We start from the raw sequence: 16841 nt of genomic DNA on the forward strand, positions 1-16841 counted from the left end.
AACCAAGGTCTCATAAAGCTTTTTATGCAACATTTGGGTTCATTGAAACTGACACTAGGGTACTTTTGATTCCTCACACCCCATTCAGCACCTTCAAACCCTTAATTGACAACAGAATTTAAGAGAAAAAAGATGGGTAGAGAAAGACCGTCTCTGGCAATATTTTCACGTTACAAAAAAATACATAGGAGAAACTACCATGGTGTAATTACCAAAGAAATGGCGTATTTCAAATTTATTAGTTAACTTGGGTGCAATTTTGTGAGCCATCCGCATTGCTCCTTCTATCTGAAAATTCAAATAACCTTGCCTTTTTAAAAATCTGACAGGCAACAAACTTTCATATGTTTTTTACTTGGTGTCATTTGCTTCCCAGACACAAGTCTTAGTATCTTTTTACGCACTTGGTAGCATCTCACCAAGTGCTTGTGGTACACCATCTTGGGCCATAATTGTTGGTAGCTCTTCCATAATAATACAGTTAATGGCAGCTACAAAGTCGACAAAGGCGATGAAAAGAGGTATTGAAAATCTGCTGTACTGCCGAGGAAAATCATCAATATTTGTTCTGGGACAGCTTCTTCCTGGTCTGAAGCCTGCTTGCTCTGGAGGCATTAAGCAATTTATTATTATTATTATTATTAGTAATTCAGTACAATGACCCTTAAAGTTTCGTTAATGATAAGAAAATGTTTGAAAGCAGCGATTGCAAAAGTGAGCGTGAAGTTAACAAAGAAATTTGCCGACTGGCTTGCCATTTTGTAATGGGGTCTTTGACCAATCAAGATTGTAAATGATCCAAAAATATCCATATTTCGGAACTTGAGACTTTGCACAAAAATATACCTACGCTTTCATTTAAGGGAGAACGAGTTGCTTCGTGCGGCAACAAGGAGGGGTCTACATTTTCAGTGCCCTGTTGTTTCTTTCTTCTTGCTTGAGAAGTCTTTGCATCGGGTGTCATCTAACAAGTAAAGAAACGACATTAATAAAAAATTAAAATAGAATCTGATTATTAAGAAGCGAAACAAATTGAATAAATGTTACAAATTATGAGAAAAAAAATATAGAAATTAGACATTAATGATTTCAGTTTTGCGTTCGACATTTGCCTCAATACATTTTAGTAAGGTATTCAACAAGGTAGCTTATACGAAGTTTATTTAAAATAAAAATAGGGCTTGATCAATTTTGCTCGTGTGAGCCAAAAATACCAATAAAAACTTATAATTTCTTCAATTCAAATGTGACAAAAATATTCTCATTTATGCTCGGATTATATATATCATTCTCCTGTGCAAACGCTTTAATTTATCATTCCACTAAGGATTGAACAGTAATTTGAATACGACAAAGATCTTTTATATTTTTAAATTTCTATTTTATGTTTGGTGTACAAATATTCATCTAAATTACCATGTTACATAATAATAAAAAAAAAACAGAGTAAAAGAAACTATCGACGGGCTCAAAAATTAAACTTTTACTTGCCTATTTTTGAAATTATAAGGCAAAATTAATATTAGGGCTTTTTCATAAGCTTTTTAACAGATCAAATTTAGGTCTAGTAAATTTTATAAATTTAAACAAAAAATTTAAGGATGCTCCCCAAGTGCGTCTTCCAATTTAAGGATGTTTTCCAGTTCGTTTGGTCTAAAAAAAAAAAAAAATTAATTTTCTTGATTTAACAGAAGGGTTTGGTTATTCACCTAACGTTTTAGAATGTTATCAAGAGGAGGTATTTTAGCGACACTTGTTTTTCTAAAAATATTAAAAGAAAATTGTTTCGGTAAAGATTGGAAACAATCGAAGAGAAAATGGTCAAAGTAACTCTTTCTCGTATAAATATAAGAAATATATTTTTTTCAATTATAGCGTATTGAGAGGTACGGGGGGAGGCGGGGGGGGGGGGATAGCTACAAGGATTGGCAGATATAAGAACCACACTTCAACATATACTAGAAAATAACCAAGAACTCCAAACCTAAACATGATTATGGAATAATCAATCACTGCACACAGTTCGTGGTAACAAACTGTAGTAAGGAGCGACAAGGCTCAACAGTAAACAAAACTTTAAAAACGGAATAGTTACATCAAAAGAATCGTATTTTAATGCTGACTTTAAACATATAAGTTTCATCAAGTTTAGTCTTACCTATCAAAAGTTACGAGCCTGAGAAAATTTATCTTATTTTGGAAAATATGGGGAAACACCCTCTAGAAATCACACCATCCCATTCAGCATATCAGAGAACCCCGCTGTAGAAGTTTCAAGCTCCTATCTACAAAAACGTGGAATTTTGTATTTTTTGCCAGCAGACCGATCACGGGTGCGTGGTTATTTGTTTTCTGTTTTTATTTGCCCAGGGATGATCGTATCGACCCAGTAGTGCTAGACCCTCGTGTGAGGGCTCATTCGAACGAAAATTAAAAGTTCTAGTGCCATTTTAAGTGACCGAAAAAATTGGAGGGCACCTAGGGCCCCTTCCACGACTGCAAGTACCAAAATTTGACCAGTATCGAAGTGTAGTAATGGCTATTGGGAAGTGCACTGACGTTTTCAGGGTTTACTTTTTTTGGTTGGAAGGGGGGTTGAGGAGAGGGAGGTCAAGTGGGAGGATCTTTCCATGGAGGAATTTGTCATGGGGTAAGATAATTTCCGTGAAGGGGGCACAGAATATTCTAGCACTATTAAAAACAAAACAATGAAAAAATAAATATGGAAGTTTTTTCAACTGAAAGTAAGAAGCAGCATTAAAACTTAAAACGAACAGAACTTAATACGCAAATGTGTTCATCTCCTCCTAAATACGTTGCTATTTACGCTAAAGTATTTTTGTCATTTCAACTATTTATTCTATGGTCTCTCTGATTCGGGGGTCATTCTTAAAGAATTGGGACATAATTTAGGCTTTAGTGTAAAGAGCAAGGTATTAACGAGGCGACAAACCCCCTCATATACGTAATAAAAATATACAAATACAGAAGTTCGTTACATAAGTTAATTCAAAAATTATGTATTTTTTCTACTAACAAAAACGTTCGTAAAAAATTAGGAGTTCTAGTTGCCATTTTAAGTAGCCAAAAGATTGGAGGGCAACTAGGCCTTCTCCCCCACCCCTTTTTTCTCAAAATCTTCCGATCAAAACTAAATGAAAGCCATTTAGCCAAAAAAAATACAGTCAAAATGCGTTTTGATTATTCATGTGCGGATGGTCAAAACAAAAAATTCTTAATGCAAAAACATTCAGAAATTAAATGAAAAAAAAACAAGTTTTGTAACTGAAAGTAAGGAGCGACATTAAAATAAAAGCAAACAGAAATTACTCCGCATGTTAAAGGGGCGTTTCCCCGTCAACGCCACACTCTTTACGCTAAAGTTTTTTAACTGTTTTAAACAGTAGAGTTGGGAGAAAGTCAAACTATAGCGTAAGAAGCGGGATGTTGAGGAGGGAAAAGCTATATATTAGAGTTATATATATATATATATATATATATATATATATATATATATATATATATATATATATATATATATATATATATATATATATATATATATATATATATATATAAATAAATAAGAGTTATATTTTTTTTCAGTCAGCTTCAAGCTTGAAAAATGACTTTATTTGAAGCACGGCTGAAAGCAATTTATCAACGAGAATCCCATTCATCTGGTAGCAAAATGGATAACATATTAATTTAAATGCTTTCGTGGTCTTTGGTACATAGGAAGAACTGATTAACGACTTACGAATAGATTAACTCAGCACTTTACCTCAATTAATAACACCCTTAAAAAGCGGAAAAAACAGAAAATTTTGACTCTGCCCTCTCAGAACACATATTTAATAATCCAGGCCACACTGTTTTACCAACACACTGTTTAACCAACTGTTTTAACCACTGTTTTACCACACACTGTTTAACCAAGCTAGCCTAATTTCGCATGACAAAGGTTTTGTCCAGCACTACGGAGAAGCAGTTGTAATTCATAAATAACAACATTAGGTCTAGCTTTGAAAGGAGATTCGGGTGATTGAAGAATAAATGAGTCGTATTTCGGTTTTTTTCTAAAGAGAAGCGGATACTTTAGTAATCCCTGAAGTAAACGTTGAACCACTTCCCCATCACATAATCAAATACATCATCAACCCCTTAGGTCTCAAAGGGTATCGTCAAGAAATGCAAAAGTTAAAATCTGAAATCAAGTGACCTAGTTCTCCAATTTATTCAGTTGCTGCTTCGTTTGTTTGAGTGAATAAATTTTTTCTTTGATTTCTGAGTTATTCGTTAGTATCCGTTGTTGGCAGTTCAAATTTGTTGGGATTTTGTGAAAATCGTTGACATTCGCGAATAACTCACTTTATTGTTTTATAGAGAGAGAGAGAGAGAGAAAGACAAAAAGTGTCTTTTTGCACTCACAGCTTCCTACAGCGTCTGGGAGTGGGATATCTTTCTATTTTGCATAACATAAATGAGCTATTTAATCTTTCTATTTTGCATAGCATAAGAGAGCTATTTGTTTTTCGCTTAAACAAATTACCCGGTAAAATATAAGGGCTGGAGCTATAACCAGTTCTTCACGCCAATTATAAATTTAAGATTTACAATGCGTTTATTATACTTTTGATCGAGTATGTATATACAACTTTATAGATCTGATATAATACATTTGAGTAACTATTAATGACGAACTTCATAAGCTTGGACCCAACGGAAAAAAACTTGCATATTTTTATATGGAAAAAATAAAATAAGACCTATCCACTACCTAAAAAATAAGTAAATGATATCTAAAATCTAATAAAAGTCTGATATTTTATAAAAATTCCCAAACAGGACGTTCTCTTAGAACGTCCAAATAGTCTTATACATTAAGTACAAAGAAGTTTCTTGACATTTTAAAAAACCCTCTTTCCCCCATAAAAAAATTAAAGTTTTTGCCTTGATCAAATCCATGCATTCCATACTGACTCTCTTACTGAAAACATGATCAGTGCGAATCCCGTTCTTATCATCTGTGCCACTTTCGTTAGAGAGACAAATAGTAGACAAAGTAGATGTTGGGCAGTTGATAGCTTGCTTCAAATCATTTAGATTCATTTGGGCTGTCGTCTGTCCCACTTGGTCACCAATCTTGACAAAAAAAATAAAGAAATTTACAAGCTTTTTTCAAAGTCTGTTTCATAATACATCTTAGCCTATGTCAACATTTCTGTTTCCATGCAAGTGGACAAACTTCGCGGCCGAATAGCGTACTGGTGTAAGTGCATTTCCTTAGTTTGATCATAAATAACGCATGAAAAGCACTCAAAAATTGTCTTAAGCCGAACTCCCTTCGGTCGAAGAATGTGGCAGGAGAAAAACCTAAACAACACAATATATTCTATTAATAGATAATTATTTTCTCTTTGAAAAATTTAACAAGGTCTATATACATGGATAATAGCGGTGAAAAATGTTCAAAGGTAAGAGTTTTGTTGGGTTTAGATAACTTCTGGCCCTACAACTGATTTGTTCAGCTTAAAAAGGGAATACAAAAAAAGAAAAATGTCCAAATTCTGACATAATCAAAAGCCAGTTGCACATCATACTTCATCAGGTTCTCTGACCAGAAAAAACGACACTCAAGATTTCAAATTTCCAAATCTAGATAAATTAGTAAATAAGCCGCATACTTCACACCATGGAAACAAGACAACCAGAAACATTGGAATTAGGGACTAAAAGACTTTATAAGAAAATAGGGACTATTTCAAGAAACAACGTGTAAGGATTTTAACAGCCCATACACGACCACTGCGCTTAGCTCGTTTTTGTCCTACTCAAGCATACAAGGCGAACGTAGTTATGATAACTTTGTCAAAAATTTATTACTTTCTTTATAAAATGCTAACCCAAAAGGAAATACATTGTTTTTTACTTTTATATTTGATTTCAAGGAAAGAAAAAAAATATGATTTTCTACTTTTCTATTTTCCCCCTTTCCAGTGGTTTAGTGAGTTGGCAGTTCACCGGAAGGACAGCGTACAATGACCAGGGAACCTTTACCATCAGTGCATAATAGATAATTATCCATTTTAATACAATATGTGGGTCAATCAGTAAGCTAATCTAAGGCCATTTTTCTAGGTTTTATTTCCGCTACGATCCACTTATCTATACTTCCCTCATTTCTAAATATCTGAATGGCATATTTAGCTGTATTTTCCCCTCAGTTAGCACTTAAGGGCGTCACGTATTTTCTGTCAAACTAATTTTCTGGTGATTTAAACACAAAAATACTTTACGAAACTTATTTTTAATGGTGTGAAATTATTATTGCATATAATCACTATTTTCTGTCACAATGTGAAGCATGTAATCCGAAGCAATTAAAATCTCGAGAACAGCATTCAAACGGTTTGATGTGCCAATTTTTGGAATAAGAAATAAAGCATCGTTTTAAAGGACAAACTTACAAGTTAGCTTACATACATTTATGGCCCGTTCAATTAGATACATTAACACCTAGATTTACTGTAAGCCAAACACGCTCAGGACATGACAAGTTAGTTAAGCATATTTGACAGAATAATTCTTAAATCCCGGCAAACTATCCTTTTCTCATACAGCTAAAGATTCACCACGAATTTCTCTAACTGGATATCATTTACAAAACTCTACAGACATTGTACAAGTTGAATTTAGCTTAAAAATTCAATTAAATTTAGAAATTTTGTATATGTGTATAATATGTATATGCATATGTCAAAAGAGGTTATATATATATATATATATATATATATATACTAGCTGTTGGGGTGGCGCTTCGCGCCACCCCAACACCTAGTTGGTGGGGGCGCTTCGCGCCCCCCCCAAGCCCCCCCCGCGCGCGTAAGTCGTTACGCGCCATAATAGTTACGCGCCATTGTAGTTGTGTCCCTATGTCCCACCTGTGAATATAGATATATATATATATATGGTTTTAACTACGTAAAACTTGCGAATATACAACATTCTTTGCTGTCCCATTGTCTTTGCATATAAATAGATTGTCAGGTTATCCCCCTGTTTCCCCCGGTGTCCCCGTTGTAGTTGTGTCCCTGTGTCCCGGTCGTCATTTATATTCCCTGTGTCCCGGGTCCCGGTCATCATTTGTATCCCGGTGTCCCGGTCTGTATATACATTCGTTTTTTAGTTTTGTTTTTCTCCTTTATTTTTTTCCTTTTTTTTTCTTTTTTAGCTTATTTAGATTTTTAGATTTTTTAGTTTTTTTTATTAGTTTTTAGTTTTTATTTCTTTTAGTTTTTTTGTCCCGGTCGTCATTTATATCCCCCTGTTTCCCCCGGTGTCCCCGTTGTAGTTGTGTCCCTGTGTCCCGGTCGTTATTTATATTCCCTGTGTCCCGGTCGTCATTTGTATCCCGGTGTACCGGTCTGTATATACATTCGTTTTTTAGTTTTGTTTTTCTCCTTTATTTTTTTCCTTTTTTTTCTTTTTTAGTTTATTTAGATTTTTAGATTTTTTAGTTTTTTTATTAGTTTTTAGTTTTTTTTTCTTTTTAGTTTTTTTGTAGTTTTTACCTTCTTTTTAGTTTTGTTAATTTTTTTTTTTACTTGTGTCCTGGTCGTCATTTATACTCCCTGTGTCCGGTGCTTTGTTGATTGCTAATCGAACATTCCTTTTGTCCTGGTCGCTTTCTCTTTGAGTGTCGTCATTTATTTTTTTCTTTTTTAGTTCTTTTAGTTTTTACCTTTTTTAGTTTTTTTTTAGTTTTTAGTTTTTTTAGTTTTTTACCTTTTTGTAGTTTTTTTAGTTTTTTAGCTTTTTTATTTTTTTTATTAGTTTTTAGTTTTTTTGTAGTTTTTGCCTTTTTTTTTAGTTTTTTGTCCTGGTCGCTTTCTCTTTGAGTGTCGTCATTTATTAGTTTTTTCCTTTTTTTTTTTAGTTTTTTATTGGTTTTTACCTTTATTTTAGCTTATTTTTCAGTTTTTTCCTTTTTTTTAGTTTTTTTTTATTTTTTATTTTTTTAGTTTTTTACCTTTTTTTAGTTTTTTTAGTTTTTTTAGTTTTTTAGCTTTTTTACTTTTTTTATTAGTTTTTAGTTTTTTTTGTAGTTTTTGCCTTTTTTTAGTTTTTTCAGTTTTTTTTTTAGTTTTTTATTGGTTTTTACCTTTATAGTTTTTTTAGTTTTTTAGCTTTTTTATTTTTTTTATTAGTTTTTAGTTTTTTTTGTAGTTTTTGCCTTTTTTTTGTTTTTTCAGTTTTGACGTCACCTGATCCACTTTTTTCAGGTGACGTCACCTGACACATCCATCCACACATCCATCCACACATCCACAGACAGACAACTTATTTTTATATATATAGATATATATATATATATATATATATATATATATATATATATATATATATGAATGAATGAATATATTTTATAACCCATCAATAACACAGGGGCGTGGCGATGGAGTATCAAACAGAAAAAAAGAAAAAGAAATACACGTTCAAAAATTGGAACAAATATATACAATATAAAAACACGAATAAACTAGACTTTTCAAAAAACTACACCACTCCAAGGGTGGCAAACCTCTTTTGATGACAAGTTTACACATAAATTATCCAGCTGTACAATAAGGTCGAGAACTCCGTAATATTGTTTCAGTATGGTGTTACGTGACCATATAGGAACAATCAGAAGAAACTTCGCATAACAGAAAAATGGCATTCTAATCTGCTTCTTATCACTTTCATTCAGATTGACTGTAAACAGAACTAAATATAACACATTGGGAAGAACAACAGCATTATACATTTTCGCGAGGAGCTTTTTTGTCATATTTGTTTTGGTCAGCACTAAAGAAGCATAAGCAGGCCGGATTTTCTTTTCAGTTCTAGCCACCAATAACTTTCTAATCTCCAATAGGTACCCTAGGTAAATAAGCTCTAGAGACGAGGCAATGGATGCTTCACCAAGATTCACTGAAGTTGAAGACAGCTCAGACGGTCAATTAAACAGAAGAACTTGGGATTTCCCAGCGTTAAGATTCAAACCAATCTTTCTAAATTCACTCGAAATCAAACTAAAACTCTCCTCTAGACTAGACACTGATCGACTCAAGTTTAGCAAGTCATCTGCATAACCTAATACTGACGCGTTAGTTGCTTTTACAATAGACAAAATTGGTATGCTATCCTGAGCTGGCAGTTCAGCATTATTATACACCATCGGTGACGCAATTGCGCCCTGTTTAATACCTATATACACAGGGATATCAACTGGGACGAGTGACCCCTCAATTTTCAGGCGCACCTTTAGGTGGCGATAGATATAAAATAGCGGACCGACAAAATCAATTCCAACCCCATGCTTAATCAGCTCCAGCATTGCCTGTGAATGAATAAATGAACTAAATGCACTAGTAATATCATAAGCACTAATAGCCAAAATTTCTCCTTTCCCAAAAGAATCAACCAATACCGTAGAGAGAGATCTCAGTGACAAGAAGCACCAAAGCCCCCCCCCCCCTGATAACCGAACTGGAAGGGGGGCATCTTACAAATCCTCTGAACATCATGAATACTCAACAGCTCAAAAAAATTTTATAATACACTCGACACCGTAATAGGACGATACGAATTACAACTAACACTTGATTTACTATTTTTTTTAATTAGTGTAATTAACCCAATACAAAGATTATCAGGCACAACCCCCGAACAAAATGTCATCGGAAATGACAAAACTACATGCTCAAATAACAAGGCACTACCCAATTCTGAATGTCGCGCACAAAGCCCGTCATATCCAGACGATGATTATTTCTTCAGTTTTCTTACTATATCTTTAATCATACCAGACGAGGCAACAACCCTGCCCATTTTCAGCTTTGTCTGTAAAATATTTTCAATCTCTTTATCAAATTCAACTTCAGCGTTACTATCAGGGCACTTTAATTGCTCAGAAAAATGTCTAACCCAATCAGATACAGGAATAACTCCAGAGCTCGGAACACCAGAAGGACTAGGACGTAGTTTCCATATCAAATTAGGATTTTCAACGATTTTGTTAACACTATTAATGTTCACCTATGCCATGTGCAGATTTAGTTCATGGTTGAATTTGCGCTTGCAAGATATACGAACCGAATTAAAAGTGCTGGATCTCGGCCTGCCACACTCGTTCCAGATTCTCAGCCAAAACTTCAAGTCAGAGCCCGCTTTTTGAAGTAGAGGGTTTGAACAACAATCGAATTTTTTGGTTTTTGCTCTAATACTCTTAACAGCCACTGCCACGGACTCTGCACATTCCAAAGCATGAATAATCTCTGCACAAGTTCTGGATCTCGGCCTGCCACACTCGTTCCAGATTCTCAGCCAAAACTTCAAGTCAGAGCCCGCTTTTTGAAGTAGAGGGTTTGAATAACAATCAAATTTTTCAGTTTTTACTCTAATACTCTTAACAGCCACTGCCACGGACTCTGCACAATCCAAAGCACGAATAATCTCTGCACAATACATATTTAAATGAAGACGGATCTCTGGCTCACTACAACTTGAATTTACCTGGAGGACGTGAAATGGCACCCTTATCTTATCAAGGATTCTGTCACTAACTCACTGAAACAGCGAGGGATCTGTTTTTTCCCACATTCTTCGGTTTCACCATTTATGATCACTTTGAACATTGGGACCCTGGATAGGAACAGCTACGGTAATGGGCAAGTGATCACTATAAAAACCTTCCACATTAACTTTCATTTCTTAATTAGGGCTGCCGGAACATAGCACGGGATCCAAGTTTGTCACAGTATTACTAGTAGAAATGTACGAATAAGGTTTGTCTTTTCACAGCAGGGTTTTGATGAGTTGCGCGCAAGAACACTTTTCATCTGCCAAATTACAGTTAAAGTCCCCAATTATTAGACAGCGAGACGTCTTCCGAGTGGACTACTTGACACACCTAGCGAGAAGTCGAACTGCAGTATGAAACCTTCTATCGGAAGACTGATCTCCGTAATTTGAAGGTAAATAAACGTTAACCATGACGAGATCGCTCATCTGAATACTAATAAAGCAATCCACACTCTTTGGCTGGGTGTTTCCAGATAATAGATACCTCCAGAAGGGCGGACGTGAACTTTTCGTGGGGTAGCTGAGGAACTGAATAGTAACCAATTTAACATATTCTGGAGACTAAGCGGGTCCAGGGATAAAAAATATTCTTGTAGACACAAAACATCCGATTTCCTTAACATCTCTTCTAGCAGCGGTAGCTTCTCTGAAGCATTACCATTTAAGTTCCACAAACAAATCAAGACCTCTGTTTCACTAGCGATCCGGAGCTATTGATCTTCGTTCGCTGTATTTTCTATTTTCAGGGCAATAGATGGAGCAACAATAATGCCTATCTGATTTGCATACGGCACATCTCATTATCTTTTGACAAGGAGAAGCCTTCAGACTGTCATAACCCTACTCCCCACAATAGGAGCAGACTTTAGAGTTTGGACGATTCTTCGACAGGTGACCATTTATATATATATATATATATATATATATATATATATATATATATATATATATATATATATATATATATATATATATATATATATATATATATATATATATATATATATAAATAAGTTGTCTGTCTGTCTGTGGATCAGGTGACGTCATGTTTCTGTGTCGACTGACGTCATGAAGTTTGTTGTCGTCATTTTTGCTATGACGGTGACGTCATTATAGATATTTAAGACATATATGTTCACGTAGAAATCTATTAATGTTTAAGTTTAAAATGACTGATGAACTTACAATGGCAAAAGCCGATGAAGATGCTCAAAGAGTCTATGCCAAAAAACTTGCTGCTGATAGAGAAAGTCAGAAAAGAAAGCGTGCCGAGGAATCAAAAGAACAGCAAGGAAACAGGCTTGAGGCTAAAGAAAAAAAACCGCGCAGTTAAATGAAGATCCACCTGGACAGCGAGAGTCAAAACATATCAAAACTGAAAATGATAGCGATGATGATTGGGTTTGGGATTTTGACTTGGATAAGGTCATCAATGCCTACCAGATTTTAGTTAAAAAAACAAAGGTTCGGCGATATGTATTTCATAGTGAAGCTGAAAAATAAAGAAGAAAAAGAAAACTGAAAAAAGAAAAAATGTAAAAAACTAAAAAATACTAAAAAGAAAAAACACTCAAAGAGAAATTACAGACCGGGACACAAATGACGACCGGGACAGAGGGAATATAAATAACGACCGGGACACTCAAAGAGAAATTACAGACTGGGATACCGGGACACAAATGACGACCGGGACACAGGGAATAAAAATGACGACCAGGACACAGGTATTTAAGAATATCGTTCAAAGACAAATTTTTAATTGTAAGAAGACCGTTGAAAGAGAAATTTCTAATTGTAAAATGACTGAAGAACCTACAATGGCAACACCCGAGGAAGCTGCTCAAAACGAATGCATTCAAGCCGAAGTAGCTGAGTTGGTAAAGCGTTATGTTTCAGGTTCTAGGTCCGAGAGGCTCCAGGTTTGAACCTTGGCTTTAGCATTAATACAAAAGAAGAAAAAAACTAAAAAAGGTAAAAACTACAAAAAAACTAAAAAGAAAATATATATACATTATTAGTACATACGGCTTTGTATATGCACAGACAATGGGAAAGCCAAGAATGTTGTATATTCGCAATTTTTACGTAGTTTAACTCCTGCAGACGAAATGAATGCTTGCCTGAAAAATTCTAATTTATGGGCACACGTAAAAATATTAAAATTAACTACAAATATGCGTGTCCGATTGCAAAACGATGACTCTGGTCAAACATTTTCAGATCAATTGGAGCAATTGGAAACGGAAAGCTCCCAGTAGTGGGAAAGCCAAGAATGTTGTATATTCGCAATTCTTACGTAGTTTGAAACACATATATAAATCTATCTATATTCACAGGTGGGACACAGGGACACAACTACAATTGCGCGTAACTAATATGGCGCGTAACGACTTACGCGCGCGGGGGGGCTTGGGGGGGCGCGAAGCGCCCCACCAACTAGGTGTTGGGGTGGCGCGAAGCGCCACCCCAACAGCTAGTATATATATATATATATATATATATATATATATATATATATATATATATATATATATATATATATATATATATATATATATATCCTTCACTTTCAGCTCATCCACACAAGCTTTGTATTCTCTTTTTGTTTTACGAAAGAGATTGAAGACAGTGCCGGTCCTCAGCTAGCCAGAGTCACGCCACACAGAATACCACATCTTAGACCTCCATTTGGCATGCTTCACGTAAGGATGGTCACTCCATCCTCTTTTCCTTTTATCTTTCCTAATAACTGCACTAGGTACGGCTGCAGACTCAGCAAGTTTTAGCACGTGAGTTATTTTAGCGCGGTATGTATTGAGTGCAATCTTGTCATCGCACCCATGGACAAGAAGCTGTAACAGGACTTTTATATTGTCCAAAATTTCGTCACACGTCGACTGGTACAGACTGAGGTTAATCTTTTTCCATTCGCGTCTTTCTGTGTAATCTGGCCTTTTTGATTTCACATCGTGACTAAAAGGAACATTAATATTAAGACCAAGATGATCACTTGCGGTATGCTCTGAATCCACATATACAGGCGAGAGAATAGAAAAGTTAGAAAAGACGTGATCAATATTACTTGTACTTCCTGAATTGTGAATGAACGTAAAGTTTTGATCTTTAATGTATGGAGAACAGTCACACTGGAAGTCACTGCAGACTAAAAACGCGAGCTTCCCAGCCTACGGAGTAGCCTTCCAATTCAACCACAAGCCTCGGCATTCCGTTTTTCACTACGATCCGTGTTCATGTTAGTTGGTAGGTATACATTGATTAGCGTGAAAGCACTTGGGCCTGGGAACTCGACTGCTTTATAGAAATCGCACGACTCAAGTTTGCGACAGTCTATGCTCTCTTCAACGAATATTGCAAGTCCACCACTAGGTCGGCCCCTGGCGCTAGAGCGCTTATTCTCATGAATGTGCACGGATTTATTAGGAGCCGACTGAAAGAGCCCAAAGTTACCGCTAGTTAACAAGTGTTCTTGGACGCAAACAATATTATATGCGAGACACAAGTTCTTGACGTAGTCCAATTTGGCAGCATTATGGCTATAAACATTGCGGCAAAATATAGACAGTTCATTCATTTTCTTGTTTGAGGAGAAACTTTCAGCATTGCTCATCGGACTGCTGGGCACTGTAGACTAAAGCTAGGGTGGCTATTATTAGCATCAGGGCACAAAGCGCATTTCACTGTTTGGGAATTGCAAGAGCTTTCTCTACTGTTCTCCTGGGGTCCAGTACATCTGGAGCATCGCATGCTATTGGTACAATCTTTAGCAAGATGATCAAATGACTGACACTTGAAGCATCGCTTGAGAATTTGTCTGAATGGGAGGACTTTGATGTGAGTATAATCAATGAATAACCCATATTTGACTGCTACATTTCAGGAGTCAGCGTCACTAAAGGTAAGTTTGATTGTCTCAGATTGACCATATCGCTTGGCACTGACTAATTTTGAGTTAACAGAGAGAATATCATCATCTGTTGTGGCAAGGGGCACAAACTTGGCGATCGCGAAGAACTTTTCCTCACGAAAAGAAGCACTTATATCAGGGAAGGACTTGTGGGAGTTGGCGAGAGTAGCTGCCGACTTGGGGCTGTTCATGTACGCAACCAGCCCGGATTTAGTCTGTTGAATATGATCAATGCATCCATCACTTGCGTGTCTTTGGACAAACTGCTTCTGCTTTGAACAAGAATCTATTTCTGAGGTAGGAACACTGCGGATGAAAACCCGGTGTAAAGATTTCTCGGGCTGAGGGAGACGAGGCCAATCACTCTGAGACGGAAGGATAGATTTACACTGTTCCACAACACTGTCAATGATATCCGTGCATTCGTTAACTTTTACGCACAATGTTGTAAAAGTGTCTTGTGGCATTTTCAGTACTTCCAATAATTTCCAGATGGTGAAGCGGGTCTTAAACTTAGGGAGTGAGCTCAAAAATTTCAGAGTATCATACATGTCACTGGCTGGGGTTTCCCTGGAAGCTTGACTACGTCTTTCTTTCACATACAGCTCCACAAAACTACCAACTATCTCGTTCATTTTTTCGTGGTTTTCACGGATAGCATCTCTCGTAAAAAACTTCACCGCTGTATTCACTGTTGCATCTTTCATTACGCTGTCTTGATATCGCAGCGCCATTTCTATAAAGTTCAATACCGGCGCATAAACATAACTGTAGCCAGCCATGTTTATGTCACGACCGTAACTATTCTGCAATCAGTCCGCTAGCAAGCACAAGTCGTTACCCCTAGGGCAGGTTAATAATAATCCAAGAATGTCTATTTCAAGTGCACGCGCCGATCGCTGAATGAATACTGAATACTCAAGTTACTGAAATAACCCAGGAACAAGGGAAGCGTAAGAACCCCTCAACTATTCCCTGCAATTTACGGGTAACTGAATACCAGCGGGTACAATACGGCACTTCCGGGGGGTTCCTTCCCCTCTTCTGCTTGTTCTGAGAAAAAATCAGCACTTAATGAATGGCACTTACTGAAAGGTTTCTCCAAATGTATGTACTTCATCTGCGGACTTTTGGAAAATATAGACCTGTGCTATATGAAGAGCCACAAAGAAGGTGCTATATGAAATAGGCGATGTAGATGGCGAGCTAGTCAATATGAGAAAAAAGATGGCGCTGATAAAAACATCAAGAGAAAAAGACTTATACTAGGAACTGGAGAAGGTCTCTCAAATTCTCCTTAGCTAGATTCCATCTTTAGAGTGCAAAAATCAATATGAAAATAACCTCAAAATAATGCAGAAGCTTTATCCCATTAACAGCAAAGAATCAAACTGTATATGTATATATATATAGTATATAGTACATAGTACATAGTATATATATATATATATATATATATATATATATATATATATATATATCTATATATATAAAAATAAGTTGTCTGTCTGTGGATCAGGTGACGTCATGTTTCTGTGTTGACTGACGTCATAAAGTTAGTTGTCGTCATTTTTGCTTTGACGGTGACGTCATTAAAGATATTCAAGACATATATGTTCACGTAGAAATCTATTAATGTTTAAGTTTAAAATGACTGATGAACTTACAATGGCAAAAGCCGATGAAGATGCTCAAAGAGTCTATGCCAAAAAACTTGCTGCTGATAGAGAAAGTCAGAAAAGAAAGCGTGCCGAGGAATCAAAAGAACAGCAAGGAAACAGGCTTGAGGCTAAAGAACGCAAAACCGTGCAGTTAGATGAAGATCCACCTGGACAGCGAGAGTCAAAACAAATCAAAACTGAAAATGATAGCGATGATGATTGGGTTTGGGATTTTGACTTGGATAAGGTCATCAATGCCTACCAGATTTTAGTTAAAAAAACGAAGGTTCGGCTATATGTATTTCATAGTGAAGCTGAAAAATAAAGAAGAAAAAGAAAACTGAAAAAAGAAAAAAATGTAAAAAACATGACGACCGGGACACAAGGAATATAAATGACGACCAGGACACGCTGAAAAATAAAGAAGAAAAAGAAAACTGGAAAAAGAAAAAATGTAAAAAACTAAAAAATACTAAAAAGAAAAAACACTCAAAGAGAAATTACAGACCGGGACACAATTGACGACCGGGACAGAGGGAATATAAATAACGACCGGGACACTCAAAGAGAAAGTACAGACTGGGACACCGGGACACAAATGACGAGCGGGACACAGGGAATATAAA

At 35.9% G+C, this 16841-nt stretch overlaps 1 protein-coding gene across 6 annotated transcripts in view; it reads right to left on the bottom strand.

Moving 5' to 3' along the window:
• Positions 1-16841, bottom strand: part of LOC136032905 (G-protein-signaling modulator 2-like) — a 97157-nt gene that overhangs the window by 15482 nt on the left and 64834 nt on the right. For all 6 annotated transcript variants that reach the window (XM_065713357.1, XM_065713366.1, XM_065713384.1 and 3 more), the window contains exons 9-10: positions 4954-5145; positions 851-964 (exon numbers count right to left, since the gene is read on the bottom strand). In XM_065713357.1, coding sequence (XP_065569429.1) covers positions 851-964; positions 4954-5145 — 306 coding nt within the window. The remainder of the gene's footprint in view (positions 1-850; positions 965-4953; positions 5146-16841) is intronic.

The sequence above is a fragment of the Artemia franciscana genome, chromosome 1 (assembly GCF_032884065.1).
Source record: "Artemia franciscana chromosome 1, ASM3288406v1, whole genome shotgun sequence".
In the NCBI taxonomy this organism is placed as follows: domain Eukaryota; kingdom Metazoa; phylum Arthropoda; class Branchiopoda; order Anostraca; family Artemiidae; genus Artemia; species Artemia franciscana.